Source organism: Colossoma macropomum, unplaced genomic scaffold, assembly GCF_904425465.1.
Source record: "Colossoma macropomum unplaced genomic scaffold, Colossoma_macropomum, whole genome shotgun sequence".
In the NCBI taxonomy this organism is placed as follows: domain Eukaryota; kingdom Metazoa; phylum Chordata; class Actinopteri; order Characiformes; family Serrasalmidae; genus Colossoma; species Colossoma macropomum.
The window spans coordinates 23,174,226-23,198,889 of NW_023494786.1; the positions used below are offsets into that span (position 1 = coordinate 23,174,226).

Consider the following 24,664-nt stretch of genomic DNA (forward strand, 5'->3'; position numbering starts at 1 on the left):
ATTTTTTCCCCACCTGTTTTCTGGCAAACTCCACCTCCTGTGGGGGGGATTAAAGGAATGGCTCACCAAATTATGGTGTGTGTGTGCGTGTTCAAGTTCAAGTTCAAGAGGTTTTATTTCAGCTATATACACGTACACACAGTGAAACGAAACCAACATTCCTCCAGGACCATAATTCAAAACAATACAGTATACACAGTGTGGACAGTACAGTGCAATAAATACAAAAGACTTACAATAAATACAAAACAGGACACAGACAGTACACGGTACTGAGAATATGTAGAGTTGTGCAAAGCAGGATGTAACATACCATGACATATTAGCAGATAGCCTAGCATATATGAACACAGTACCGTGACAGTATTTGGTTAACCAGATAAATGAATTACGGTAAGTAAAATATTTCAGTCTGAAATGCAATAATTCTATTTAATTACAGTATCCCAGACATAATCTGGAATTGCGAGATGTCGTTTGTTATGTGTGTGTGTGTGTGTGTGTGGTGTGTGTGTGTGTGTGTGTGTCTGTCAGTTCAGTCTGAGAGTTAAGGAATCTGATGGCTTATGGAAAGAAATTGTTGCACAGTCAGGCTGTGAGGGCCCTAATTCTACAATGCCTTCTTTCAAATTGCAGAAGAGAGAACAATTCATGTGAGGGGTGTGTGGGGTCATTACAGTATGTTTGTGTAGCGTTTCTTCTCTTTATGGTCTTCATGGCGTTGAGAGAGAGGGTGTTCCTTGAGAAGGTTATCATGACATGAGTTAAGAACTTATTTGCATGCTCATCTCCAAATATCCTATCAGGCACAGTGTGTGATATCAGAACATGTTGAGGTTATATTTCATTGCTTTTATGCATCCTCTGGATTCTTTTTTGTGCTCCTGTAATACTGAAAAGTACTTTTCTATTATATTGAACACATTTTCTTTTTGATTTTCAATTTGTGATCTTTGTGTTTTGCTTTTTTGGAGTAAATCACTTTTTGCACTGTTTTAGTGCAAAACTAACGAACCACGTCCTGGACACCAAAAATGTCTTGGCTAATAAACTACATTTGAGGTAAGGGGGAAAAGTGTGTAAATATGTAAGTATTCCTATATAATAGCTCACTTTGTCAACCTATAAGACCTAAAGTATGCAGCATAATTTAAAACAGCGCAACTCTTAGAAGAATCAGAAGCTGGTTTTGCAGTTTATTTATGAAAAAAAAACCCAATGAGAATTAACTTGAGAAATGGTGCGGTTTAATGATATTATTTGTCCTGCAGGTGGCAGAATAATTTATAAAATGAGCCATTTATGCATCTCAAAGTGGAATATTCATGTATTTCTGCATTTATAGGGTAAATGCGTTATGACAGTAGTTAAATGCTACTTTAACTTTATAAGCAAATAAGTAAATCTAAATATTTTACCTTTAGGCGTAAAAGCTTAGGGAAAAGTTTTCTTTCATCATTTTGGAGACGTCTGACCCCCACAAACAGCTGAACACCACCCCCGCCCACAAGCCGGTTTGCCGGAATACAGGTGGGGGAAAAAAACAACGTGCGTCCACTTCACTCCTGGGTGTCCAGTTACACCCAATCACAACCCGGAGGTCCTCTCCTTTCCGCTCAGCGTCTCTTTGGAAACGGCTCAACACTCCTCAGCTCAGCTCAGCACAGCACAGCGGCGCGTTCTGATGGAGTGATTTGCCCCGCAGGCCGTGTTTTAGAGGTGATGAAGAGCGCTGTTCAGTCTGTTCACTCAGCTCCAGCTGCTCCTCTGACTGTGGGAGCTCAGAGATGGAGGGACGAGTCACTGCGCTCCATCCAGCGCGCGCAGCGTTTAGTCCTTCAGTCCCACATGGACGCGTTTCACTCGGCCGCGCGCTACCGGAGAGCGCCGCTGTCCTCCAGGTTCACAGACAATGAAAACGAGACTTTGGTTAAAATCCGACCTACATCCACCGGAGCTACGGTAAAGGAGCCAAATTCATTTCCTTTAGCGTGGCGGTTTAAAAAGCATGCAGCAGTTTTACACCCGATTGATGAGTGTTTGCTTTTTGATTGACTGACTGACTGACTGACTGATACTCATTTTAAGAGAAATTCCACTCATTTTAAGAGAAAAAAAATAGCTGTATGTGTGTTATACGTGCGTTGACATCAGGACCCCCAGCTCCTATCACCACCACTGTGAACAAACCTGAGAATGTAGTTTCTGTACAGTGAACCACTTCACATCAACTCACTCTGACTGACTTTCTTCACCATTAAATTCTGAGGAAATTTTGAACAATCGGTGGAATTTCCTTCCAAGTAACTGGCTGGCTGTGTTCAGAATATTTCCCTTCAAGTGAAATGATGCACTGTAATTTAGGTCAGGCACTTTATAGTTGAATTTAAAAGTTTACGAATTTCCCAACAGTACCATTTCCTCTTTATATGACAACACAATCCAAAGGTATCCTACAAAAGAAGTGTAGTCGTCTGTCAAAGTAGACTAGATTTATTTGGAACACTGGGACACCTGACCCTTAAAAGTGTGATGTCACATGTAAGTGAGCTACTCAATGAACTCTGATAGCACAGCTATAAGCCAGCTTCAACATATGGCGAACGAGCGTTTAAAACAGCGGTCTCCATCCCTGGTCCTGGAGAGCCAGCTTCCTGCAGAGTTTAGTTCCAACCTGTGTTTAATAAGCTGCCCTGCCTCTTACTTAACTCTAACACCTCTGATCCAGCCAATCAGGAACTTGGGAAGAGGTTGATTAGTTGGAGCAGGCACGGCAAACTGTGGTTGAAACAAGACTCTGCAGGAAGCTAGCTCTCCAGGACCAGGGTTGGAGGTTTTAAAAGATCTCAATTTGAATGTACTTAGTATTTACTGATAGTTTATATTTACACACAAATTATGGATAGTCTGGTAAGTAACCTAATCTGCCACCTTAAAGGGGAATTCCAGAGATTTTGCAAATTTTCTGCAAAATCTAGTCATTGTGATGTAAACAGTCATTCAAAGTGGTTTGTATTAAGCATTTAACCATCTGATTACTACGAAGCCCCACTGGTGACATCCTGTATAAATAAAAATAATGCGTGGGAACAAGATCCTGATGCGTGGCCTTACTAAGTCGTGGGAATGAGATGTTTAAGTCGTGGCCACGAATTAGTAAAGCATGGAAACGAGATCCTATTGCGTGGCCCCAACTTAGTAAGCCGTGATCTCGTTCCCATGTCTTACTAAGTCATGGCCATGACTTAGTCATCTCATTCCCACGCCTTACTAAGTCGTGGCCACGCATGAGGATCTTGTTCCCACGCATTAATAAGGCGTGGCCACGCATTATTTTTATTTATACAGGATGTCATCATCAGGGCTCTGTAAATTACAGAGAAATTTTAAAAAAACTTCTTTGTCAAATCGCAGTGCAATCTGGGATATGTTAGCTACATTTTATGGTAGGATGTCATTGGGGGACACCCTAGAAAATGGTTAAATCCCCAGTTAAGTTTTCTTTATGAAACAAGATTTTTGATTTTAGATATAGCCTTTACTTGTGGAAAAAAACATTTCAAACTAGATATGTTTAGCAGAATAGATACTGGATAGATAGAAGCTAGCAGGGAAGTTCAGGTCTAGGTAAAGCTAAACTAGGTTTGCCATAATCTAGTTTTTTTTTAAATAAAATATGTTGAATTTTTTTATTTCAGTTACATTCTTTGGGTATGAATGGTCCATTTCCACCACCTGCCCTGCGTGACCAAAGTGCAGAGGCTAGCATTAGCATGGCCGGTGAGTACATGCGCAGCGTGAGGGAGGTAGAAGGCCATTTACGGAGGACAGCAGGAAAGGTCACTCAAGAGGCAACTAAGCTGCAACATCAGCGAGAGCGGCTGGAGAAACTGCTCCGGAGCTTCAGGAAAGCTCTACTTGTCAATCAGCAAAGCACAGATGGGCGGACTTTCAGGCCCTCTGTTAAGGAGACAGTGAGTGAAGTGCACTAACATAACAAATGATCACATAACAAGACAATGCCCTTATGCTGCTTAATTTAGCACTGTCCATCTCTACACACTCGTAACTGGAAACGTAATTGTGTTTTTGTTGAAGGTAAAAGATGGAGCAGATCTTCTGCTCTGCCATGAAAAGAAGGGCTTGAACGAGCTGAAGCAGAAATTGGAGAACATGCTAAGAGACACATTAACTCAACAGCAGGTGATAAACCATACTATGTCTTTTATATCTAATAAATGTATCCAAAATGAGATGCAAATATCTTAAGTATTCAGATTGATACTATTTGATCCCTTAAATTGCCAGGACCTACTAGCTTCCATTCCTCACTTCTATTACTTAGAATAACTTAAGTTCGCATTACTTTCCACGTAGATACTGAATAATTAACCCTAGGATGTTAAAACCCTGGAAAGGCTTAAACTTATGGCAATGTACGATTATATCAAGGTTCATCAATTAAAACAAGCAAGCTCAAAATACACTCACCAAGCATCTTATTAGAAACACCTGTACACCTTTTCATTCATGCAATTCAGTACAGATATGGGCCAGCAGCTTTAGGTGATGTTTACATCAACCATGGCATGATTGTCGGTGCCAGACAGGCTGGTTTGAGTATTTCTATAACTGCTGATTTTCATTTACAACAGCCTCTAGAGTTTACTCAGAATGGTGCATCCAGTGAACATCAGTTCTGGCTACTTTCAGGATGATGAGGCACCATGTCACAAAACCAAAGTCGTCACAAACTAGTTTCATGAATGTGACAATGAGTTCAGTGTCCTTCAGAGGCCTTCCCAGTCACTGGATCTGAATCCAGTAGAACACCTTTGGGATGTAGTAGAATGGCAGATTTACAACATGAAAGTGCACTTGAAAATTGCATGATGCAATCATGTCAACATGATCTAGAATCTCAAATTAATGTTTCCAACATTGTGGAATCTATACCACAAATAATTAAGGCTGTTTTGAGAGCAAAGAAGGGCCATTCCCAGTATTAGTTCAGCAGATAAAGTGCTTAGTAAGTGTAAATTGTGACAAAACCTTGTATCTCTGAAATGGTAACTCTATAGGAAAATGAAATAACTTTATTGTTTGGTAAGGTAACACGATTTTATTCTAAGTAATTATTGACTATTTATGTATAGAAATATACATACCATGTAAATGGCAGCTGGTGTGAAAAAAGGAGTTTTTGATATGATGAGCTTTGATATTAAAGTTACAGTGAAAAACTGCAATGCTGAAAAGTAATGCTGAAAAATTTCTGCATTACTTTAAGGCCCTGGCTCAGAGCAGCAGGCAGCTATTGAACTGTGCTTTTGAAAGGTCCAGAGTAATAGAGCTGCTCCCTCAGCATGGGTCACCCTCAGCAACCGTGCATCGCTCCCCCTCTCCCCTATCCATGAAACCTGACCCTTCTGGACCATATACCCCAGGTAATGAAAATGACACTCTCAGGTGACATCTGTTAATGAGATGTTACATTCCTTCACTTCAATGAAACGGTACTTTCGAAACAATCTTCAGTAAATGGTAGTAATGATAGAGGAGAATAGTGATGGAAAATGGAGACATAAAAGACTGTAATTAACATCCTATTCTTCTTGTACTTTTTCATTATTCTGTTACACCAAACCCCAACATCCCCAAACACACACCCAGAGTGTAAAGATGTGCTGGAGGCGTCAGCAGCTGTGTTGCACCAGTCTCAGCAGCTCAGAGACAATATGAAACAGCTGATGTGTGATGCCATCATTAAGCAGACAACTCTACATCAGTCTGTCAATGAGGGCCTATGGAAGAAAATCGCAGAAACTACTAATCTGCAGGTGAGACAAAGATTAAACATTTCATTTTTTACAAGCTCTGAAAGCACGTAAATTTACAGCATTTTTCACAAAAACAGTTGCTTGGAAAACACATAACAAACATCTACACTTTTAAAATGCCTCTATCCCAAGAAAGAAGTGAATGAACTGGGAAATTGTGGAATATTTTAGTGCAATTAAAAAAAACGCAGAAATCCAATTTTTCAGCATTTAGCTTCCATTCCTTTTGTGAAACTGGCTTTCAGTTTTTCAAAAAAACAATTTTTCAAAGAAGTCATTCATTAATTTGGGAGCTTATTGCTTATACGGCCTTCTGCTCCTTCCAAAGATGTCAAATTTCGACTACGTACTGCACTTCTCAGGTGTCCAGTTTTGGTGTCCTAGTGCAGATCTTCTGATTAGTTCCGATCTCTGAAAGAGAAAAGTACTGTTTATCTCATGGTGATGGTCTTGGTGGTCAACTAGGTCTTGTATGTATTTTAGGAGTAATCATTTTATGTATTCATAATTATTGGAACTCCAGTTGTAGATTTTTTTTTTTTTAACTTAGACTGGTTTGACTTTGCCCTTCTTTGTGCAAACAGATTATCTTAGATCTAATGTCCTCAGAAATAGCCCCTGAAATATATAACTTGTACTTAATGGATGTTTTCACTGGAAATTAAATAAATAGTCTCTGATTTTTGTACAGTACTTTACATAATAATGTTCTTTCAAACTTAAATCATACATTTCTCTCCATTACTCTTTATCAGCATCATCTAACACTGAGCTCAGGAGCTACTAGACAGGCCATCTTCCGTCAGCAGAGACAGATGCAGTGTGCCAACTACAGTCACGGCAGAGTTTTGGTATGCTTTGCTATCTATAACTGATGTCTTAGCAATGAGTAGAATGCCAAGTTTGATTTCCATTTTAGTTCTTAGTTTGTCAGAACTTTGCAAAGAAAATTGTTGTGAACTGGTCAGTGGTGTTAGATATTACATCATATGTATAGCTCATTTATTTACAATAAACCAGAAAGACAATTTCACACATCAGGAAATGTGACATTGCTTTTAGAGACTCTAAAATGCAGCACCACAATGTTGTGCTGTTCCATCAACTCATCTGGGAATATTTCTTTGCTTCTCATTTGTCTAAATGTTGTGGGTAGTGCAGTCAGTAACACTCTACAGTTTGCCAGTAATGATAATCTAGTTAACGCATACGTTATGTAAATGTATTACAAACTAGATAGTTCTCGATCAACTGGAAATAAAGCAAGAACACAGTACCATGAAAAAACCCTCCTGATTTCCTCTATTTTTCCATATTTGTCACACTAACTGGTTTTAGATCCTCGTACAAAATGCATTACGACAAGAGAACATGAGGAAACAAAAAATACAGGTTCTCAATAGTCATTTTATTTATTAAAGGCAAAAAACAATTGCACAGCATCTCAGTGTGGTTTAAGTCAGGACTTGGACTAGGCTACTCTATTTCTTTTGAGTCTTTTAGAGGTGGACTTTTGATTGTTGTCTTGCTGCATAACCCAATTGCACTTGAGCTTCAGATCTCAGACTGATGACCGGACACTTTCCTGCAAGATTTTTTTGTAGAGAGGAGAATTCATGTTTCTGTCAATCATGGCAAGCCAAACCCTGAAGCAGCAAAGCTTCCCCACACCTTCACATGTTTGACTGTTGGTATGATGTTCTTTATGTGGAATGCTGTGTTAGCTTTATACCGCCTGTATCTGGACGCCTGTCTTCCAAAAAGATATACTTTCGACTCATCAGTCCATATTATTCCAAAATGCTTGGGTGTCATCCAGGTGTTTTTTGGTAAATGTGAGGTGTGTCTTTATGTACCTCTTGGTTAGCAATGGTTTTCACCTTACTGAGATCATTTTTGGTCAGTCTATTCTAATAGTGGTATCATGAGGGCTGATCTTATTTGAGGTGAGCGAGGCCTTCAATTGCTTAGATGTCCGCCTGGGTGCTTTTTTACCTTCAATAAATGAAAAGATTGTTTAAAATGTATTTAATTTATTTATTTTCTTATAGCTTTTGTTTAAAGATCTGAAAAAAAATTAAGTGTGTCTAGAGGGGGAGTACTTTTTTCATGGCTGTGTGTAACTAGAAAAGAAGAAAAACTTACATTTCCCTTCAAAACAAAATATTTCCCTAAGGCAGCCAGCATTACTTAATGCACTGTAGTGTTCTCCTATAGGGCCCAGTTTCCAGTGCTGACCTGTTCTGCAGAGAGAGGCTGGACAGGCCTGTGGTGCAGGTCTATGATAGACACCAAAGTTCATGCCTGCCAGAGTCCAGTCTTCTAACACAGGTATTGTAATCGAGAGCTCTGATGTGCACTAATCATATTCCCTCATCTGAAACGCATGAAGTTTTCAATCCACATAATTACTATATTTAGCTACTTTTGCCAATGAAAACTACATTATTTTGGTTATAATTCTATATATTTCTGATGCTGTAAAGCCTATTAAAGTAAAGTGTATTGTGTCTATTTCTCAGGGCAGTGCTATGCTGAAGCAGCATCTGGACTCTGCAGAGAAAGCTGTAGAAGACCTGCAGGTTGCTCGCTTGCAGTTGGAGGATGACACGTGTATGAAGCGGGCTGCAGCCGGCGTGGACTCTGCTGTTGTCCGGCTTAGAAGAAGACTCATGCTTCCTATGTGTGTCCCGGTGGCAAATGCCTAGAAATCACAACATAGAAAAAAATGTAAAATGGTGTGCATCTATCAGTACTGGCAATCTCTCCTGTACATCTGCATGACCAGTATTATATCGATTATATAGGATTGAATAAACTGTACTCTGCTTGAGAACACTTAATCTTCTTGATCACGTTGAGATGTGAGCTTTTTTGTGTGAATAAACTAAATGTTAAATAATAAATATTAAATATTAGACTAAATCGTCTCAAAGAAGTCATAATGTTTAGTTTGTCCTGAACTGAATCAAAACGAATCAATTCTCAGTTTTTTTCTGCTGTTCTGTACATGCAAGTATGGTAGTGGATTACATTGTTAGTAGTAACGTATACTGTTGTATCTAGTTGGTCATTCATACTGTCTATTTATTTGGAATATTTTAAAGGAATAATTGGCTGAAAATTCTAATTTGTGCACTAAAAGTGTACAATATCTGCCAAGATATCTGATGTCTGAGTAATGAGTAATGAAAGTCTGTCATTCAAAATCTTTTTGGGCGATACAGACTTCAATTACATTAGCCTATTACATTAGCTTCAGTGAATTAAGGTGGCATTTTATTATGAGTGAAGCAGAAAAAGGTCTTAGAAACTAAATTTCATACCTGACATTCAAGTCTGATTTTGCAGTTCTCATTTGCAGTTCTTCACAGGAGAAATGTAACAGCAGAACCTCTGAACGGTGATCATGCCAACACTTGTAGTCTTTCAAAGCCTAAAACAATATATGCAAAGTAATCAATTAGCTTTTAAGAGTTACTGATTTCGACTGTTCATGCTTTTGAACTAACAGTGAGGCCTTGTAGGGCTGTTTTATTAACACTAGAGGGAGCTGTTAGCCATATGGTTGACTTCATAAGGGTTTTCTTACAGTAAGTGTTGCAGCATATGTACTATTTACTATCAGTTGTGCAGTTATAACCCAGTCATTTTTTGCACCTTCAAACATTGTTTTGGTATTAATATTTTTTCCAAAAGTCTTTTTTTGTTCTGTCATTTAAATGGTTCATTGACATGCAAATGGGATGACGTATTGAATGGGTGTTGTTGTCCTAAACGCTTTTGAATTAGTCTGACATCCAGATGGAGAGAAGCTTGCTTTCTAAAGCTATGGCCTGGTAAGAGATACTTTGGAAGAGGTCTTGTCACAAGACTTGGGTCATTTGACAGACCTCTGGTTCCACTGCATGCCTTTCATTAGCAAATCATCCATAATTAAATCACACAGCCTACCTTCACTCTTGCTCTGTTTTTTTTGTTAATCGGAATGGGAGTGTTGGACATGACTTTTTTATTTAAACAAATATTTAATCATTGTCGCCATAGATGAGAATTAAACGAGAATTTCAGTGAGCTATTTTAAACTAGAAAACATAACAACATAGGATTTCTGTGAATATGTCAAGGGCAACTCCTAAATTCTGACAGCAGACAGTTTTTGGCTTGAATACAGGTACGATCTAACGTTTTCTCTGCTGGAGCTAAAATCGAATTACATGTTGGGGTGGGGACATTTTTTTTTTTAGTTCATCAAGACTGTAAGAACGGAGGTTATATGGGAGCAGTCTGTTAAAGATGTGAAGTAGGAGAGGGACAGATGTGGTTATTGGGCTATTAAGGTACAACTCTGAACCACACTGCAAGGTTCTGGAGCACTTCATAAAAATCTTTAGAAGAACATAAGCTGGAATACGACACCCCAAGAAAAAAATGTGTCCTCGACTCAGTTCTCTTCTTTTGCTTTGCATGCTGCCGTCTGTGGGTGAGTAATTAAGAGAAAGAAGATGTGAATAGGAATGCATTTGTAGTAAGAATGCATTTCTGCAATAAAAGCTGCTGTTCTGTGAGGAAGATGAATCATAGGCTGTGATCAACAAGATACAAGATTTCAACTCCTCTCTGTAAAAATCTTATTTTCATTACACAAATATATAGAATGATGTTTAATTATGTGCACTATAATTTTATTCATTCTTGTTAATGTGAATTTTGTTATTGCTCTTTACTATTTATCTTATGACTTTTTGTTTATCCTGCACTCACATGCTGTTGGTGTATATTTCCTGAATTCACTTTGAATTCCTGTTTATGAAAGTACTTTCTACACTTGCAGTGCCTCTCTTCTGTTACACTTGTGTGTTCCCTGCCATCTCCCCCCTGGACTGCATCAGATACCCCACCAGATGCCCCCCAGGCCAGCGCTGCCTCTCCAGCAAGGCCACTGGACAGAGAGGTAACTCCATGTTATTGACAAGTCCTTTGCTTTTAACATGAGAATTTAACGTTTAATAATTTCAGGCATACACAGATTTTTTTATTTGGCCATCACCCTTATAATCACACATTTGCCTAGCATTTAGCTGATCAAATATGAGCTACAATACAGAAGCTGGCCGCTATTTTGTATTATAGAACAAGTTAAATAATTGAGTTTAGACAATTTCTGCAGTCTTACATGATCAAATTTACAACCGAACCAGGACATACTTTGCTGCTATAATGTTAATAGTGGAAAACTGCACCATGGAGCACTTTGTTTTGGCTGATCTGGTCAATAACGTGTCATACTTGCAGATCAGAATCCTGACATGTCTGAGAGTCAGTGTCTAAATGTAACAGCTTCACAAAGCAGCCTGGATGCAGAATACCACCCCATAAGGACTTTTATTTTGTACACATTCATTCTCCACAGGTGAATTTCAGGTGGTCCTGTATGAAAAGAGTTGTGTGCTCCCGTCTTTGTGTGGGATCACTGGAGAGAAGTTTGCGATGGGTTTAAACTTCACCTTCACCAATGAGTGCTGTGATACTCACCTGTGCAACGGAGCCATAACCAGTGTGAGAGGCTTTTACACAGGCATCCTGCTCTCTCTCACTCTCTCACTTCTTTTTTTACAGTGACCCTTGGTGAGAAACAGCGTTTAATGATATTAACTATCCTCTGACCACATTAAAAATACATATTAAAATAAACTTTCGCAATGCAAAGGAACACTTATTATTTCTGAGATTTTCCTTGCAAATCTGTACTTGGGTAAACTAACCACTATTGGAAAAATAAATTATTGCTTTTTTGTTTGTTTGTATATCTTTTTTGTGGTATTAATTTTAGTGGTGACTGAAATACTGTCCAAAATGATCATTTTGGTCGTTGTGCAAAAATAAACAACTCTATCCTTTAACCTCTAAATGTCTGGCCTTTGATTCAGTTCATTTGGGCTCTGCCTGAGAACACAGAGCTGTGTATTAGCTATGCTAACCAACGTCTCTTCTAATCTGTAACTACACACGTTTGTAACTGACACTGCTGCCCACCTGACACAAAGGCTAAGCTCTACTGATTCACTTAACCTACAGCAACATATTCGCTTAGCTGATTTATTTTTCTAGTTATACAAACAAAAGTGCGCTGTAGGGACTTCGTATGAAGCTCTGGCAGTTAGCTAGCTAATTACTTACGTTACTTTGCTTGTAAGTTACACTAGCAAGGTCAGCCAGCAGCTGAATTCAAGCCCTTGGTGGCTAAATAACCTAGCTAGGTTAGCGTACATAGCTACCTATCTTACAAGGTTAACTAGCTAACCTAGCTAGTTAACTAACCAAACAGCTCATCAATAATACCATGATAAGAATGGAATTAAAATGCACTAACTTAGCTACAGACTTGTAATGTAAATTCAGATGTGGAAAGCTACCTAGCGTTAGCTAACTAAGAATAGTCTGTCAAATTAGTGTAAATAGACAATACTAAAACAAACTCAGGAGAGCTCTTTGGGTCCCTAATATAAATCACATTTTGTTTTTTTCCTCCCCGTGGTACAGTCAATGTCCTTTACATATGGCAGGTTTTAAGTCCTGCTATTTAATGTAATATAAACTAAATTTGAACGGTTTTCTAGCTAACCCGAGCTAGCTAGCTTGCCAGCTCTGTGGCTAGCTAGGTGCTACTTTAGCTAGCGTTAGCTAGCTAGGATTATTATTTAGTGGGAGTTAACAGGGGGATGTCTTTGAGTCTTTGGCTTTTAGTTAACCTTGCTAGTTAGGACGCATTCTATCTAACGCTATCTTTCTATCTTTTATCTATCTTTTTTGTTAGTTAGCTATTATCCGTGCAACTGAAAATGTTTTTTGACCACCCTTTTTAACTGTAACCCAGATATCACTGCCTAGTTAGCCATAGTAACCTAGCTAACATTATAGTTCTCTAATAATATAACTGTAGTATTGTTTTCTTTAGCTCTAGTAATATGACTGAGGAGATGAATGTTAACCTTGTGAGAGATGATGTGCCATCCCGTGCTGCTAGTCTGAACGGAGACGAAAACGAGGGACCATCTGAGGTGAATGGGCACAGATAATTCATGATTTCATTTAATTTAACTGTTCATTTACGTGACAGTGAAGGATTAACCTTTACTGAAGTGTTCATTTTAATAGTCAGTGCTAGAAAGTGTGCTGACGTTCTTCACTTTTCTTTAAATTCAAGGTATTTCTCAGTGTACTTGTTCACCAATGTCAGGTGGGTCTCAGTTTCTATGACAGTAGAGATTGTACCCTGCACTTCATGCCTGACACGGTGGATAACAGGGATCTTCACCTGCTGGACAGAGGTACAGAGACCACATTACAAAACAAGACAAAAACATCAACAAAATATTTGGCCAGCACACATTCAGTGCTTCTGCTGTTGCAGTAAGACAACAACTGCAAACTGATAGGAGACGTTTTATTGATCTGATAAATGATACTTGAGCTAGGCTGAGGCACCAGTGGTGTTTGGCATCACTGACACTGTGTGGTCTTGTTTTCACTTTACCAGTCAACCCCTACTGCCTGCCATGATGTACACAGAAGTACACCAGAATTTCTCCAAAGAACAGCTTTTGTTAAAAGACCAAATGTGAAGATATTATCTAGATGCTGTAAGAACAATGGCATAAAATGTCTAATAATTTAGGAAATGTTTTGTAATCTCTCACAAATCGCCAAATTCAGTTATTTTCCATGTTCTGATTTCAAAAACAAATCTGAAATTGAATCTTCTCTGCATCACAGACATCATATGGCCCTATTTAGATGGGTTACAAATGGGTTACATGCTCTAATAAAATGTATGGAGCATACATTTATTTTCACTTGTGTGGAGTTCACTCTGCTTATCAGCTGTGAGTTATTCTTTACAGTGATTCAGGAGATCAGTCCTAACGTCATCATCACAAGTGCGAAGCAGGAGCAAAACATGGCCCAGTTTATCAAAAGACTTGGTAAATTAAATTTTGTGTTTGAAGGGTCATAAATGTTGTCTACTGTTCACATACACATATCTGTAAATAAATTTCTTTCTTACATTTAGGATCAAATCCAGACTACAGACCAGAAATTGTTGTGTATCCCAGTGCTGACTTTGGTAAGAACCAAACAGTAGAAGTTGTTCACAATATTCAGCGTGTGCTGAGGAATTATTGATGATCTCATGATGACCTCCAAAAGTATTTGGACACTTTTACCATCGGTAAACTTTAATGATGTTCTTTGGTTGCTTCACAAAATTATTTGTTTAAAAGAAACACACTTTTTTAGCACAATATCAAACAGATGGTAGGCTTTTTGAGGGGGAGGAGGAGAATTTTAAACTGCTCTAAGGGTCGGCCAGTTTTACTCCAGCATATCCTTTTTACTTTTTTATACTGCAGGGCTGGAGGTCAGTAAACAAAGGCTCATGTCAGCACATCTCCCTTTTCTTCCTGCATCCATCACTGAGAAAGAACGAATCCCATATCTGTCCTCCTGCATCTCGCTTGACTCGGTGACAATGGTGAGACACATCACTGATGTTTAGGTTGACAGTATGTATACCTAAAAAACTTATAGTAATTACACAAACAATATATAATAAATAGACAATACCATATATAGTCAATAGACAATAAATGCAGAATTACAAAAATACAAAAACTAGAGACACAGAAGAGTACTGGTGCATATACATGTGTATGCATGTGTGCAAAATATGCAAAATATGTGCAGCAGTTTTAGAGGTAGTGTTCAGTAAACAATGGTATTAATGTTAGTCAAGTGTTCACAGAAGCTCGGAATAACATTAAAGTGCAGTGTGCATATAGATCAAGTTGTGCTTTTTTTTCATGATCTGGATTCTGTTGTTGTGACCAGTTTAACAGCTCAAGGGTAGAAACTGGTAGAAGTCTATTACAGTCCATTACTTTGCTTTTCAACAAGTTATTGTGTTTCACATGTTTTACGTGTTTATTGAAAGTAAAACTCATGTAGTTTAACCAAAATTATTGATACCAGTCCACTCTTTTTTCAGCTGAGGAGCATAGGAGGGCTCCTGAAATGTCTGGACAGGAGAAGAGTTGGGGTTGAACTGGAGGACAGCAGTGTGGGGGTTCCCATATTACAGTTACTTGCCTACACACTGTACGACCAGAGCTCAAAACTGTTAATTGTTTGCCATGTTCCTTTTATATTCTGGCCTTAAATGTGCCAACTTTTGCTTTCTAGATGTTTTTTACCACCATTTGAAACTCCTGATGGGAAGATGTTTAGTTTTAAAGTGAACATCTCCATGGGGCACTATTTTTAAAAACATTAAAGTAGCATTTCAGTCTAATCTGTACTTTTGTCATTTGACAGAACTGATGTGGTATACATGGATAGAGACACATACAGGTGCCCATTTTAACCTATTCCAGTTTAGCCTAAATGTTGAATCTCTTTACTCTTTGGTCCACACGATGTTCATTTGTTTTACTTATTACATTTCCTCAGCGTTCTCCAGATATTCAAAGCTGAGCTGCACCCTTCTGTCTACAAGCTCCAATCTGGAGTGAAGGAGGGTCTGAGCCTCTTTGGTAAAACACACCTTTCATGTTGTTGTGCAGTGTCTGTGGAAGTGTCTGGATGAGAATAATTAGTTGTGTGCAAATGTTTGGGCACCACTGATCAAATAATGTTATGTTGATTTTCTAAGTGAAAATTAGGTAAAACATCCTGTACAGAGAGCAAACTTCTGCAAAAGTTGATACACATTTACTGTTTTTTTGCTGAATTTAACGTATTGGGGTAAAAAACAATAAAATGTCAATTGTGCAAAAATGATGACAAACATACTTTATGTTTTCTTATATGTTAAACTCAGCAAAAATGTAGAAATTGTGAATTAGAAAAATATAATTAAGCTTGTTCCCTGTAGAGGATTTGGTAACTTATTTTCACTTAGAAACTCAGCAAAACATATGATTCAACTGGGGGTGTTTAAACTTTTACATATGACCGTATGAAAGGTTGATGTTGGTAGAGTTACATATCCTGTTTGTTCAAATTTAAAACATACAAAGATTTTTATGCATGCCAAGTGAGGCTGCATGCATGTTTCAGGTATACTGAATCACTGCAGATGCAAGTATGGCTCCAAGCTTTTACGGTAAGTCTTCTGTATTTTCTTTTTCTCTCTGTCTTTTAATCTACAATACTGTGTCGATAGATTCTGCTCTGATACACTCGTGGCCTTCCTGGGTTGCACCAGTATGGGAATTGTGGGCCGATTTTCATGCATATATCTGCAGATGCAAATACAGATACATAAACATTCATAAAACATTTGGGACTTTTTTTGAATTTGAATTTGGGACTGAATCTACCAAGTTTAGCAGAATGCCGAGAAATGTAGCGTTTATTTCTATAAGATTAAAAGTGCAGACATTTAATCATAATAACCCAGTGTCGCCTAAACATTCTGAGTACAATAAATGCATAATCCAATTTTGATTTGAAATATCAGTCAAATCTTATTATTTTTAAGCAAATATCTGCTGATAGCATTTTGCACCCCTGCTTTCTGTTCCCAAGATTTCATTTCTGTTTCTCCAGGCAGTGGTTCTATAGGCCCACCCGAGACATGAATGTGTTGAGGAGAAGACAGGAGGTGGTCCGTTTCTTTACGTCTCCTCGAAACTCTGATGTTATGAACACACTGCAGAACTTCCTGCGCAACATCAAGAACATTCCTGTACGTTCAGGCTGCTAACAGCTGCTGCTTTCAAATGCATCACACTGATGATTTGTAGTCTCTATATCTATTTGCATTGTTGAAATACAGTACTGTGAAAAGTCTTAGGCACTCGTGCAAACCATTTATCTGGATAATAAGTGTGCTTGTAAAAATACCATATTACATTAAAATAAACAAACTTTAAAGCAGTAAAAAGTAACAAGACATTTTTGTTTTCAAAAAAGTAATATAAGTAGATGTCTTTTGAGCTATTACAATAACAAAGGTTTGGTTACATATCCCTAGCTGTTGAATAGAAATGTTAAATTACCAGCACTCCTGATTTATTTTACTGAAGGATTGACATAACAAGGTTTGGAAATGACTTTGTGAACATATTAACATAAAATTACTACCTATTGTATTAATATTGTTCTTATTTATTTAATATTAGTGTTCCTTATGAGCAAACAAACATTGCCCACGTAATTAGCTTTTTAAAAATAAGTTTTGCACAACACTGTATATTTTACAGATTAAACATTTTTCACTGCAAAAGATGAAATTAATAAGTTGAGTTTTAAAAGGTCAATTTATAAATGAAAATACAGGTTCATCATAATTCAATTTTCTAAACAGATTTCACAGCTGACAATTTCTCTGTATTTGTTTTCACAGTTTCTTAAACAAATTTCTCTTACAGACTTTGCTGTACAAAATGTCTCTGTCTCATACCAAAGTCAGTGACTGGCAGAATCTCTACAAGGTCATTTGCACTTCATTTTAATTTAAACAATCCACAGAATTTCAAAAGATTTAAAAGAGAAAGAGTTTTCTTTTGTTGAACCTTTGTGTCTGTTTTCTACCTTTCAGACTGTGTACAGTGCTGTGGGGATCAGAGACACAGTACGTTCTCTCCCCCAGACCATCCAGCTCTTTCGAGAGATCAGTAAAGACTTTACAGATGACCTTGACTACATCGCCACACTCATCAGCAAAGTGGTGAGTTTGAAGTAAAAGAGTGAATTATATGCATTTTCATTTCGATGACCTCACAGTTAAAAAGTTATAATCGTTAGTCATGATAATAATCTTACTCAGTAAGTGTCTCTAGTTTGGAGCATTTCGCATCAAAACACTCTGAATGACTGTGTTTACATCTAAAGTATTTAATTAAGCAGAAAGTTATAAAATCTGTGAAATTTCCCTTTAAGTCATCAGTTTAATTGATGTTCGTCAATAATTTTTAATTAGAATTCTTTTGCAGGTGGATTTTGAAGGCAGTTTTGCTGAGAACCATTTCACCATTAGGCCAAATGTTGACCCTGCCATTGATGAAAGTGAGCTTGTTAAAATTCATTTTCATTTCAGTTGAACTGTTTGGAATATTTTGCCATCTATGGCCAGGTTCAAACCTGAGCTTGTGAAACAGCAAAAAAAAACACATTATTAAAGAATTGGGGAAAAAAGTGCCAAGTTGCTTGATTTCAGGGTGTTTTGTCTAAAAAGTTAAAGTGATATTTATCTATGGTCAGTCTTCAGTACAATTTTTCTTTTTTTTCTTTCAGAAAAAAGAAGGATGATGGGCTTATCAGACTTTCTGACAGATGTGGCCCGAGCTGAGCTGGAGAATCTGGACTCTCGTTTTTCTACGTGCAGCGTCATTTACATCCCTCTGGTCTGGGATCACAACTGCTGTCCTCTTGTACTTCAAGACTCATTGGGTTTTTGTAGTTTAGCCCAGCCATAGGTTGTTTACTAATAACAAAGACTTTATACTACCTTGGCAATTTGAATACTGCTAAGAGATGTACTTACAGTGTCTGACTGTAGATGGTGCTGTGCTGAGATATATACGATGTTGTATCCCCACTCATAAATAATTTGTTTTGTTTGTGTCCCATAGATCGGGTTCCTTCTTTCAGTACCACGGCTGCCTGACATGGTGGAGAAAGAGAACTTTGAGATTGCAGGCCTTGATTTTATTGTGAGTTTTCAAAGAAACTGAAAGGGAAAATGTCAGAATCATAAACAAATAGAATATAAACATTTCTGTTCTATCTTCTGCACTTCATCTCTGTTTAATTACTTTATTGATAAATGCATTTAATTCATACTCCTCAGTGTTCACACTTGTATTTATTTGTTTAACTAGATAAAATTATGGCATGGCTCTTGTCTCTCAGGCTATAGATTCTTTAAATATCTCTTAAGTAATTTATTTTGGCTGCTGCAGTTTGTAAGTCACTCTGGATAAGAGCATCTGCTAAATGACTGAATGTAAATGTAAGCCAGTAAATGAAAAACACTGACCAAATAATTGTGCAATTTTTCAGGGTACAGTGTAAATGCTGAGTGGTGCAGTGACAAAAATTGCACTAGAAGTTAGGCTAAGGCTTTAATTTCCAAAAAAGCCTAAAAGTATGAATAAACCAGTTAATGTAATAGTCCAAGTAGCACCGTATAATTGAATAAACGATTCAAATTAGCAAGGTACAATAAAACTTAGGAGGCACCATAAAAAAAGAAGTATAACAGGGAATACGTCTAAGAGACTAATGTGTATTTATCACTCTAATGTAAATATGTTTATATTTGTGTGTTTGTGGCTTTGTGACTCATCCAGTTTGTGTCAGAAGACCGGCTTCATTATCGCAGTGCTAGGACTAAAGAGCTGGACGACATGCTGGGTGACCTACACTGTGACATCAGAGGTGAACTAGAAGCTAATCTGGATACGATCTATCTTCCTTTCATCTAAATTGTCTGATCAACTAGAAATAATATATATAACAGAATGCAACTGAGTGGACTGGAATCTTATTGGGTGAAGTGTTCTGACTGGCATGGAGAAGCATGGGCACAGAGTATTGACAGTGACATTAGTTTGTGTGTTTCAGACATGGAGACAGCAGTGATGACACAGCTCCAAGCCACTGTGCTGCAGCGCAGCAGCTGTCTCTACAAGATTCTGTCCCTGTGTGCTGAGCTGGACTGCCTTATGGCATTGGCAAAGGCCTCCCAGGACTATGGCTACTGTTCCCCTACACTGACACCACGCTGCAGACTGATACTGAATCAGTCCCGGTACAAAGCATTCCTGGCAGTTAGGGAGGGAGTGTATTACTGGGTGCCTAATTCAGTGTATCCAATCTAGTGTAATACTCACTACCATCACTTCTTTCTTTCTCTTATTTCTTTCTCTGTCTCCACCTTTCTCCTGCAGGCATCCTCTACTAGAGCTGTGTACACCGGTTTTTGTGTCAAATCCATGCATCAGTTCTGAGACTGAGGGAAAAGTGAAGGTGCTAACTGGGCCAAACTCTTCTGGCAAGAGCATATACCTAAAACAGGCAAGCACAGCACAAAAACAAATCTGTAATCCACATACCTCCCCAAGTAAAACTGGGCATGAACATAAAGAAAACAAAAATCTTCATTACCATGACTGCACATAAGCCCACTGTTACATTCATTGTTTGCTGATTTGGTTGATGTAGGTTGGATTGATTGTGTTTATGGCCCTGATTGGCTCTGATGTGCCTGCAAAAGAGGCTGAGATCGGTCTGGTAGATGCCATCTTCACTCGTATGCATAGTCGTGAGTCTGTGTCCGTGGGCTTGAGCACCTTCATGATAGATCTAAACCAGGTACAAACATGTCACACTTACAAATTGTCAATCCTCCTGTTCTATTACAGTGAAACAACATTGAGTTGAACACTTTGAATTTATTTGATTCAAATGTGTACATTGGTTTCACATCAGTAAAATGTATTACAACAATGCAATTATTGACAAAAGTAAGTAAATTGAAAAACACAGTTATGTTAATGTAATATATGTTATTCCATTGGAAGTGATGAATTAAGCCAATTCCACACACTTTTTTTCAATGTACATGTGAAAAAAGTGTTGTTATGTATTTCCTGTCTAGATGGCTCAGGGTTTGAACCACAGCACTGGTATGTCCCTTGTGCTAGTGGATGAGTTTGGCAAAGGAACCAATACGGTAAGGCTAGTCCTAAGGAACCTAGGACGAATAAGTGGAGACGAGGAGTTAAAACAGTGCATCCTTGAGACTAGTACTGCATATTTTTGCCTTTGCAGGTTGATGGTTTATCACTCCTGGCTGCGTGTTTGAATCACTGGTTATGCAAAGCTCCAGCTGAGTGTCCTCTCGTTTTTCTTGCTACAAACTTTCACAGTGTTCTGCAGCTAGGTCTCCTGCCTTGCTCTCAACTGCTCTCCCTGCTGGTGTGTGTCCTCTACTTTTTAATCCCATTAAAATCCCAGTCTTATTACATACTACTATATTACATGCAGGCTGGCTGAGCTATTCTTAGGTTATAGAAGTGTGTAATAAAACTTTGGGCCTGCCAGTGGACCCTGGCCATAAAAGGGGTTGAACAGTGCTCATATGCAGATTTATTGCACCTTTTTGTGGAAGGGGAGCTTTTTCACTTCTGCTCTGAAGTGTTTATGTAATTTGGGCAATAGATGTGGTGATGTAGTTTATTTATGTAGAAATGTTATGTATGTGAATCAAGTAAATTTAATGCATTACTTTTTTCGATGTTGAGCTTTTTAAACACATATCTGGTGGCTAGTATATGCATCAGTTAATATGTAATTGCATTGCTTAAATGTTTAGTAAACAGTTTCGGTAGGATACAGTACAAAGGCAATCATTGCTTTGTCTCATCTAGCTGTTGCAAAGGAAGTCCCATTTGGCTTCCCATGTTTTAAAGAGTAGTGCTTTAATACGCCCCTGACAGTATTCCACATTATTCCCACTATTTACTGGTGTTTGAGTTATTTTTTATTTGTGTTGTTTTATGTCTGGATAGACGTTAGAGACTACTGTAGATGGGGAGGAGTTGGTCTTTCTTTACCAGCTGAGGGAGGGCATTTGCCAGTCCAGCTACGCTGCAAATGTTGCCACACTGGCTGGCCTGCCACCTGCTCTGGTGCAGAGAGGAGTGGAGGTATTTTTCCTGACATTTCTGTGAAGTGCCAGTCTTTTATCAGTCATGAACCAGACAGCTATGCTTATAAATGACTAGATCAGTAACTTACACTTTGGAGCATAATCTACAGTAATTTTATTGACAGGAATTTAATGGTAGGACCAACACTGGAAATTATAGAAACGAATATAGGCAGTATTGTGCTTGTGTCAAAATATATGTTTATAAGTTATTTATTTATATGCAGGTATCAGATTTGTATAGAACAGGAAGGACCATCAAAAGGATTGACCAGCCCTCAAGTGATGAACAAATCAGCAGGTTTGTGTATTTATTTTTGCTTTGTTATTTGTATCAAGTAACTAATGTAGTAGGTATGTCAAAGAGATTTGTCTTAGAGGATGAAGGCTAGAACCTTCTCCCTTAGTCTCCCGGAGTGTTTAAAAAGCCAGGCACTGCATCTCTCAGAATTAATGGCTTTACAACATGTTTTTGTCAAGTGCATGAAAGCGATTGAATGAGAATGCTAAATGTATAACTGTGCCATCCAAAGACTGGTACGTTATGTAGAAAGCAAGAAATTTTGTAGCCAATTTTGTGCTACTGTTTTTCTGGCTGTATCAGTCAGCAATATATCTGACTCTTTTGAGTGGGCCTATAATGATTAGTGTAATTACAGTATTAAGTGAGTGTAAAAACAAAGGACACATCTTCTGTTAGTAAGGACACTTTCTGTTATATTATCAAGGCTGTGCTCTGTTTTTTGGCTACTGAAATGGAACTAACTTGAACGTTATTTTTATCAGCCTGACCATGCACACTGGGATGCAACTGAATAGTAATGCAACTGTTTTTTTGTCTCTGTGTCCAGATGTGAAAGAGTGGTAGAGAAGTTCCTCACCCTTGATCTGGATGACCCCTCACTGGACTTGCAGAGCTTTTTGAAAGAGGAGCTGCTACCAGCTGTTGGAGAAGTACTGTAAATGACGTTTTTAAAACTAAGGTTCCTAAAGTGAGACACAGAAAGTTCCTAAAGTGAGAATATTTGCTGTGGTATGAGCCACTCACTGGTGCTTTAAGTATAAACTGAGTTATTGATTTACTCAGGGGTTCAGCACATAGAAATACACAGTGGTGTTTATCACAACGATGCAGGACAGTGTTGTATTTCTTTTAATTATTAAAGGTTTAGTCAGTATTACAACTACAAAATGCTCAGAGTCTGTTATTTACTCTGAAATAGTCATAGTAAGTTGCTTATATGTAGCATTTAATATTGGGAGACATTTCATGATGATAATCTTTTAATTGCCTATCTATGAATTAAATAAATTATTTATCATTATCACAAGTGGTTGCCCTGTGATGGACTGGTGACCTGTCCAGGGTGTATCCTGCCTTCTGCCCAATGACAGCTGGGATAGGCTCCAGCACCCCACCGCGACCCAGAAGGATAAGCAGTTTAGATGATGTATGTATGTATGTATGTATGTATCACAAGTGGTATTACATTTCCATATTTTTGTAGTTTACACTTTTATACCAATATGTTTAGCATCTAAGCAAATGTTCAGAGTGTAGTGTGTTTATTTAATATAAATTTGCTTATGTGCTTTAGTAGATCTACCTGTTTAGTTCCTGAGGTCAGTAGAGGGTTGAGTTGATTTCAGGGAAGACTTAATGCAAATCTTTTCTCACTAACCCCTGTCACTACATTGGACAGAAGCAACTGTGTTATCACAGTTTATTAAATCAATTAAGTTCTTGAGTCTTTAGATAAACAGGAGAGCTGCCCTGCTAATCTGAGTTAAGCAGTTAGGAGAGACAAGTAAAGAAAAACTATATTAAAGCTATTTTAAAATCTGAAAATGCCACAGAATTTGCGCTTTCTGTTTGAGCATTGGATTGATTGTGTTTTATTCATGAAACCCCCAAGTACTGGCTTATACAGATATTTATTGACTGTTCGCATGCTGTGGCTCTAAAATCCATCTTCCATTCTAAAAAGCCACTGTTTAGTAGTCATCTCTGTTTGTTACATTGCCATGGACATGCAAGTGATTGTGACTGAATGGTTAATATCCTGACTTTATGTTAAAATGTAAATGTGTAGATCATCAGAGTGATGAGATCAAAGCCTTCAAAAGCCTTCAGAAACTTCTTTTGGATGAGAAAGTTCCAGCTTGCTGAAGCACCACAAGCTACCTCAAACAAAGGGTGACAGTGTCTTAAGAGTGCCAGAGAGTGTCAGACCTAATTGAGTCAGTTAGAACAATCAAGTTCTCCAATTACCTGATTAGCCCTGATCCACAATGGAAAAATTGTCCAGAGTAAAGGCAAGGACAGACTGAACTCTGAATCTAGCTGGTTAGACACGAATAGAGACATTTAGATCTTTTACTACTCTCACTCAAGCAAAAGAATAGCTTGAACTTCGGAAACTAACTATAGAAACAAAGAAATGGAGACATGCTTACTCATCTTAGCAGCGCCCAACACTGCTTTGTTCCTTTGTAAGTATGGATTTTTTGTCTTTTCCTTAAATTGTGCTTCATTAAATTAACAAAATTATTATAATTTCTTTTCCTCAAGTAATGGATTGTTTGTAAGTTGCAATTTTAAATTATGTTTAAAGATGATGAGTCATTCGTAAGCTCTCATGTAGACTGGCTGGCACCAGGTTTGCTAGGCCAACAAGGCTAAAACATTCCATACTTCATGCAGCATGTAGCATCTATGGTGGCAGACCAACATAACACCAACCAATTTACTTACTAATTATTGCGAGCGCAGATAAAAGCTCTGTCTATAGATTCAACTGCATCATAATGTGAGCTTACAACTAGCTTAGGAGTTTGTGACAAAGAGAAGCTTTGAACGTTTTGGAAAACTGAGAATTTGAAAAAATATTTGTGTAGTTTTAAGGATAGTTGTATATTTGTGCTTAGACCTTATTTACATTTACATGGGTCATATGTACCATACTAAGAATGTGAACCTAAAGCTTTTGCATTTAGTATCAGATTGAATTTGACTATGAGCTGGGATCTCTTAGACTATGACATTGGACATATTTAGTGCTGGATTTAAAACTTCTTACAGCATACAGAAAAAGATGATTTA

At 37.9% G+C, this 24,664-nt stretch overlaps 3 protein-coding genes across 3 annotated transcripts; all 3 read left to right on the forward strand.

The window, feature by feature from the left end:
• Positions 1 to 1,473: 1,473 nt before the first annotated feature.
• ccdc105 (coiled-coil domain containing 105) lies at positions 1,474 to 8,548 on the forward strand. Its single transcript, XM_036597292.1, has 8 exons — positions 1,474 to 1,962; positions 3,699 to 3,974; positions 4,099 to 4,203; positions 5,291 to 5,447; positions 5,674 to 5,840; positions 6,596 to 6,691; positions 8,058 to 8,171; positions 8,363 to 8,548. The coding sequence occupies exons 1-8, from the start codon at positions 1,723 to 1,725 to the stop codon at positions 8,546 to 8,548; spliced, it is 1,341 nt and encodes a 446-aa protein (XP_036453185.1). The 5' UTR covers positions 1,474 to 1,722.
• A 1,576-nt stretch (positions 8,549 to 10,124) lies between these two features.
• On the forward strand, positions 10,125 to 11,687 carry lypc (ly6 domain containing, pigment cell). The gene is made up of 3 exons (XM_036555815.1): positions 10,125 to 10,323; positions 10,675 to 10,794; positions 11,254 to 11,687. The coding sequence occupies exons 1-3, from the start codon at positions 10,272 to 10,274 to the stop codon at positions 11,460 to 11,462; spliced, it is 381 nt and encodes a 126-aa protein (XP_036411708.1). The 5' UTR covers positions 10,125 to 10,271; the 3' UTR covers positions 11,463 to 11,687.
• A 1,121-nt stretch (positions 11,688 to 12,808) lies between these two features.
• Positions 12,809 to 23,329, forward strand: msh5 (mutS homolog 5). The gene is made up of 24 exons (XM_036597303.1): positions 12,809 to 12,901; positions 13,048 to 13,171; positions 13,745 to 13,825; positions 13,915 to 13,968; positions 14,255 to 14,376; positions 14,890 to 14,999; positions 15,216 to 15,251; positions 15,351 to 15,433; positions 15,960 to 16,005; positions 16,452 to 16,590; positions 17,276 to 17,338; positions 17,446 to 17,574; positions 17,840 to 17,912; positions 18,141 to 18,250; positions 18,479 to 18,559; positions 19,199 to 19,286; positions 19,473 to 19,659; positions 19,799 to 19,925; positions 20,073 to 20,222; positions 20,509 to 20,583; positions 20,682 to 20,828; positions 21,422 to 21,559; positions 21,789 to 21,862; positions 22,413 to 23,329. Exons 1-24 carry the CDS (start codon positions 12,809 to 12,811, stop codon positions 22,522 to 22,524), a joined length of 2,442 nt encoding a protein of 813 aa, XP_036453196.1. The 3' UTR covers positions 22,525 to 23,329.
• The last annotated feature ends 1,335 nt before the right edge of the window (positions 23,330 to 24,664 follow it).

Bases quoted from the DNA above. Each gene is read 5' to 3' on its own strand.
- ccdc105 (XM_036597292.1), top strand. From the start codon at position 1,723: ATGAAGAGCGCTGTTCAGTCTGTTCACTCAGCTCCAGCTGCTCCTCTG. The intron at 1,963-3,698 runs GTAAAGGAGCCA...TTTTTATTTCAG, and splicing joins CTACATCCACCGGAGCTACG to TTACATTCTTTGGGTATGAA. The intron at 6,692-8,057 runs GTATGCTTTGCT...GTTCTCCTATAG, and splicing joins ACAGTCACGGCAGAGTTTTG to GGCCCAGTTTCCAGTGCTGA.
- lypc (XM_036555815.1), top strand. From the start codon at position 10,272: ATGTGTCCTCGACTCAGTTCTCTTCTTTTGCTTTGCATGCTGCCGTCT. The intron at 10,324-10,674 runs GTGAGTAATTAA...CTACACTTGCAG, and splicing joins TTGCATGCTGCCGTCTGTGG to TGCCTCTCTTCTGTTACACT. The intron at 10,795-11,253 runs GTAACTCCATGT...CATTCTCCACAG, and splicing joins CAAGGCCACTGGACAGAGAG to GTGAATTTCAGGTGGTCCTG.
- msh5 (XM_036597303.1), top strand. From the start codon at position 12,809: ATGACTGAGGAGATGAATGTTAACCTTGTGAGAGATGATGTGCCATCC. The intron at 15,252-15,350 runs GTGCCCATTTTA...ACATTTCCTCAG, and splicing joins ATGGATAGAGACACATACAG to CGTTCTCCAGATATTCAAAG. The intron at 16,006-16,451 runs GTAAGTCTTCTG...CTGTTTCTCCAG, and splicing joins TATGGCTCCAAGCTTTTACG to GCAGTGGTTCTATAGGCCCA.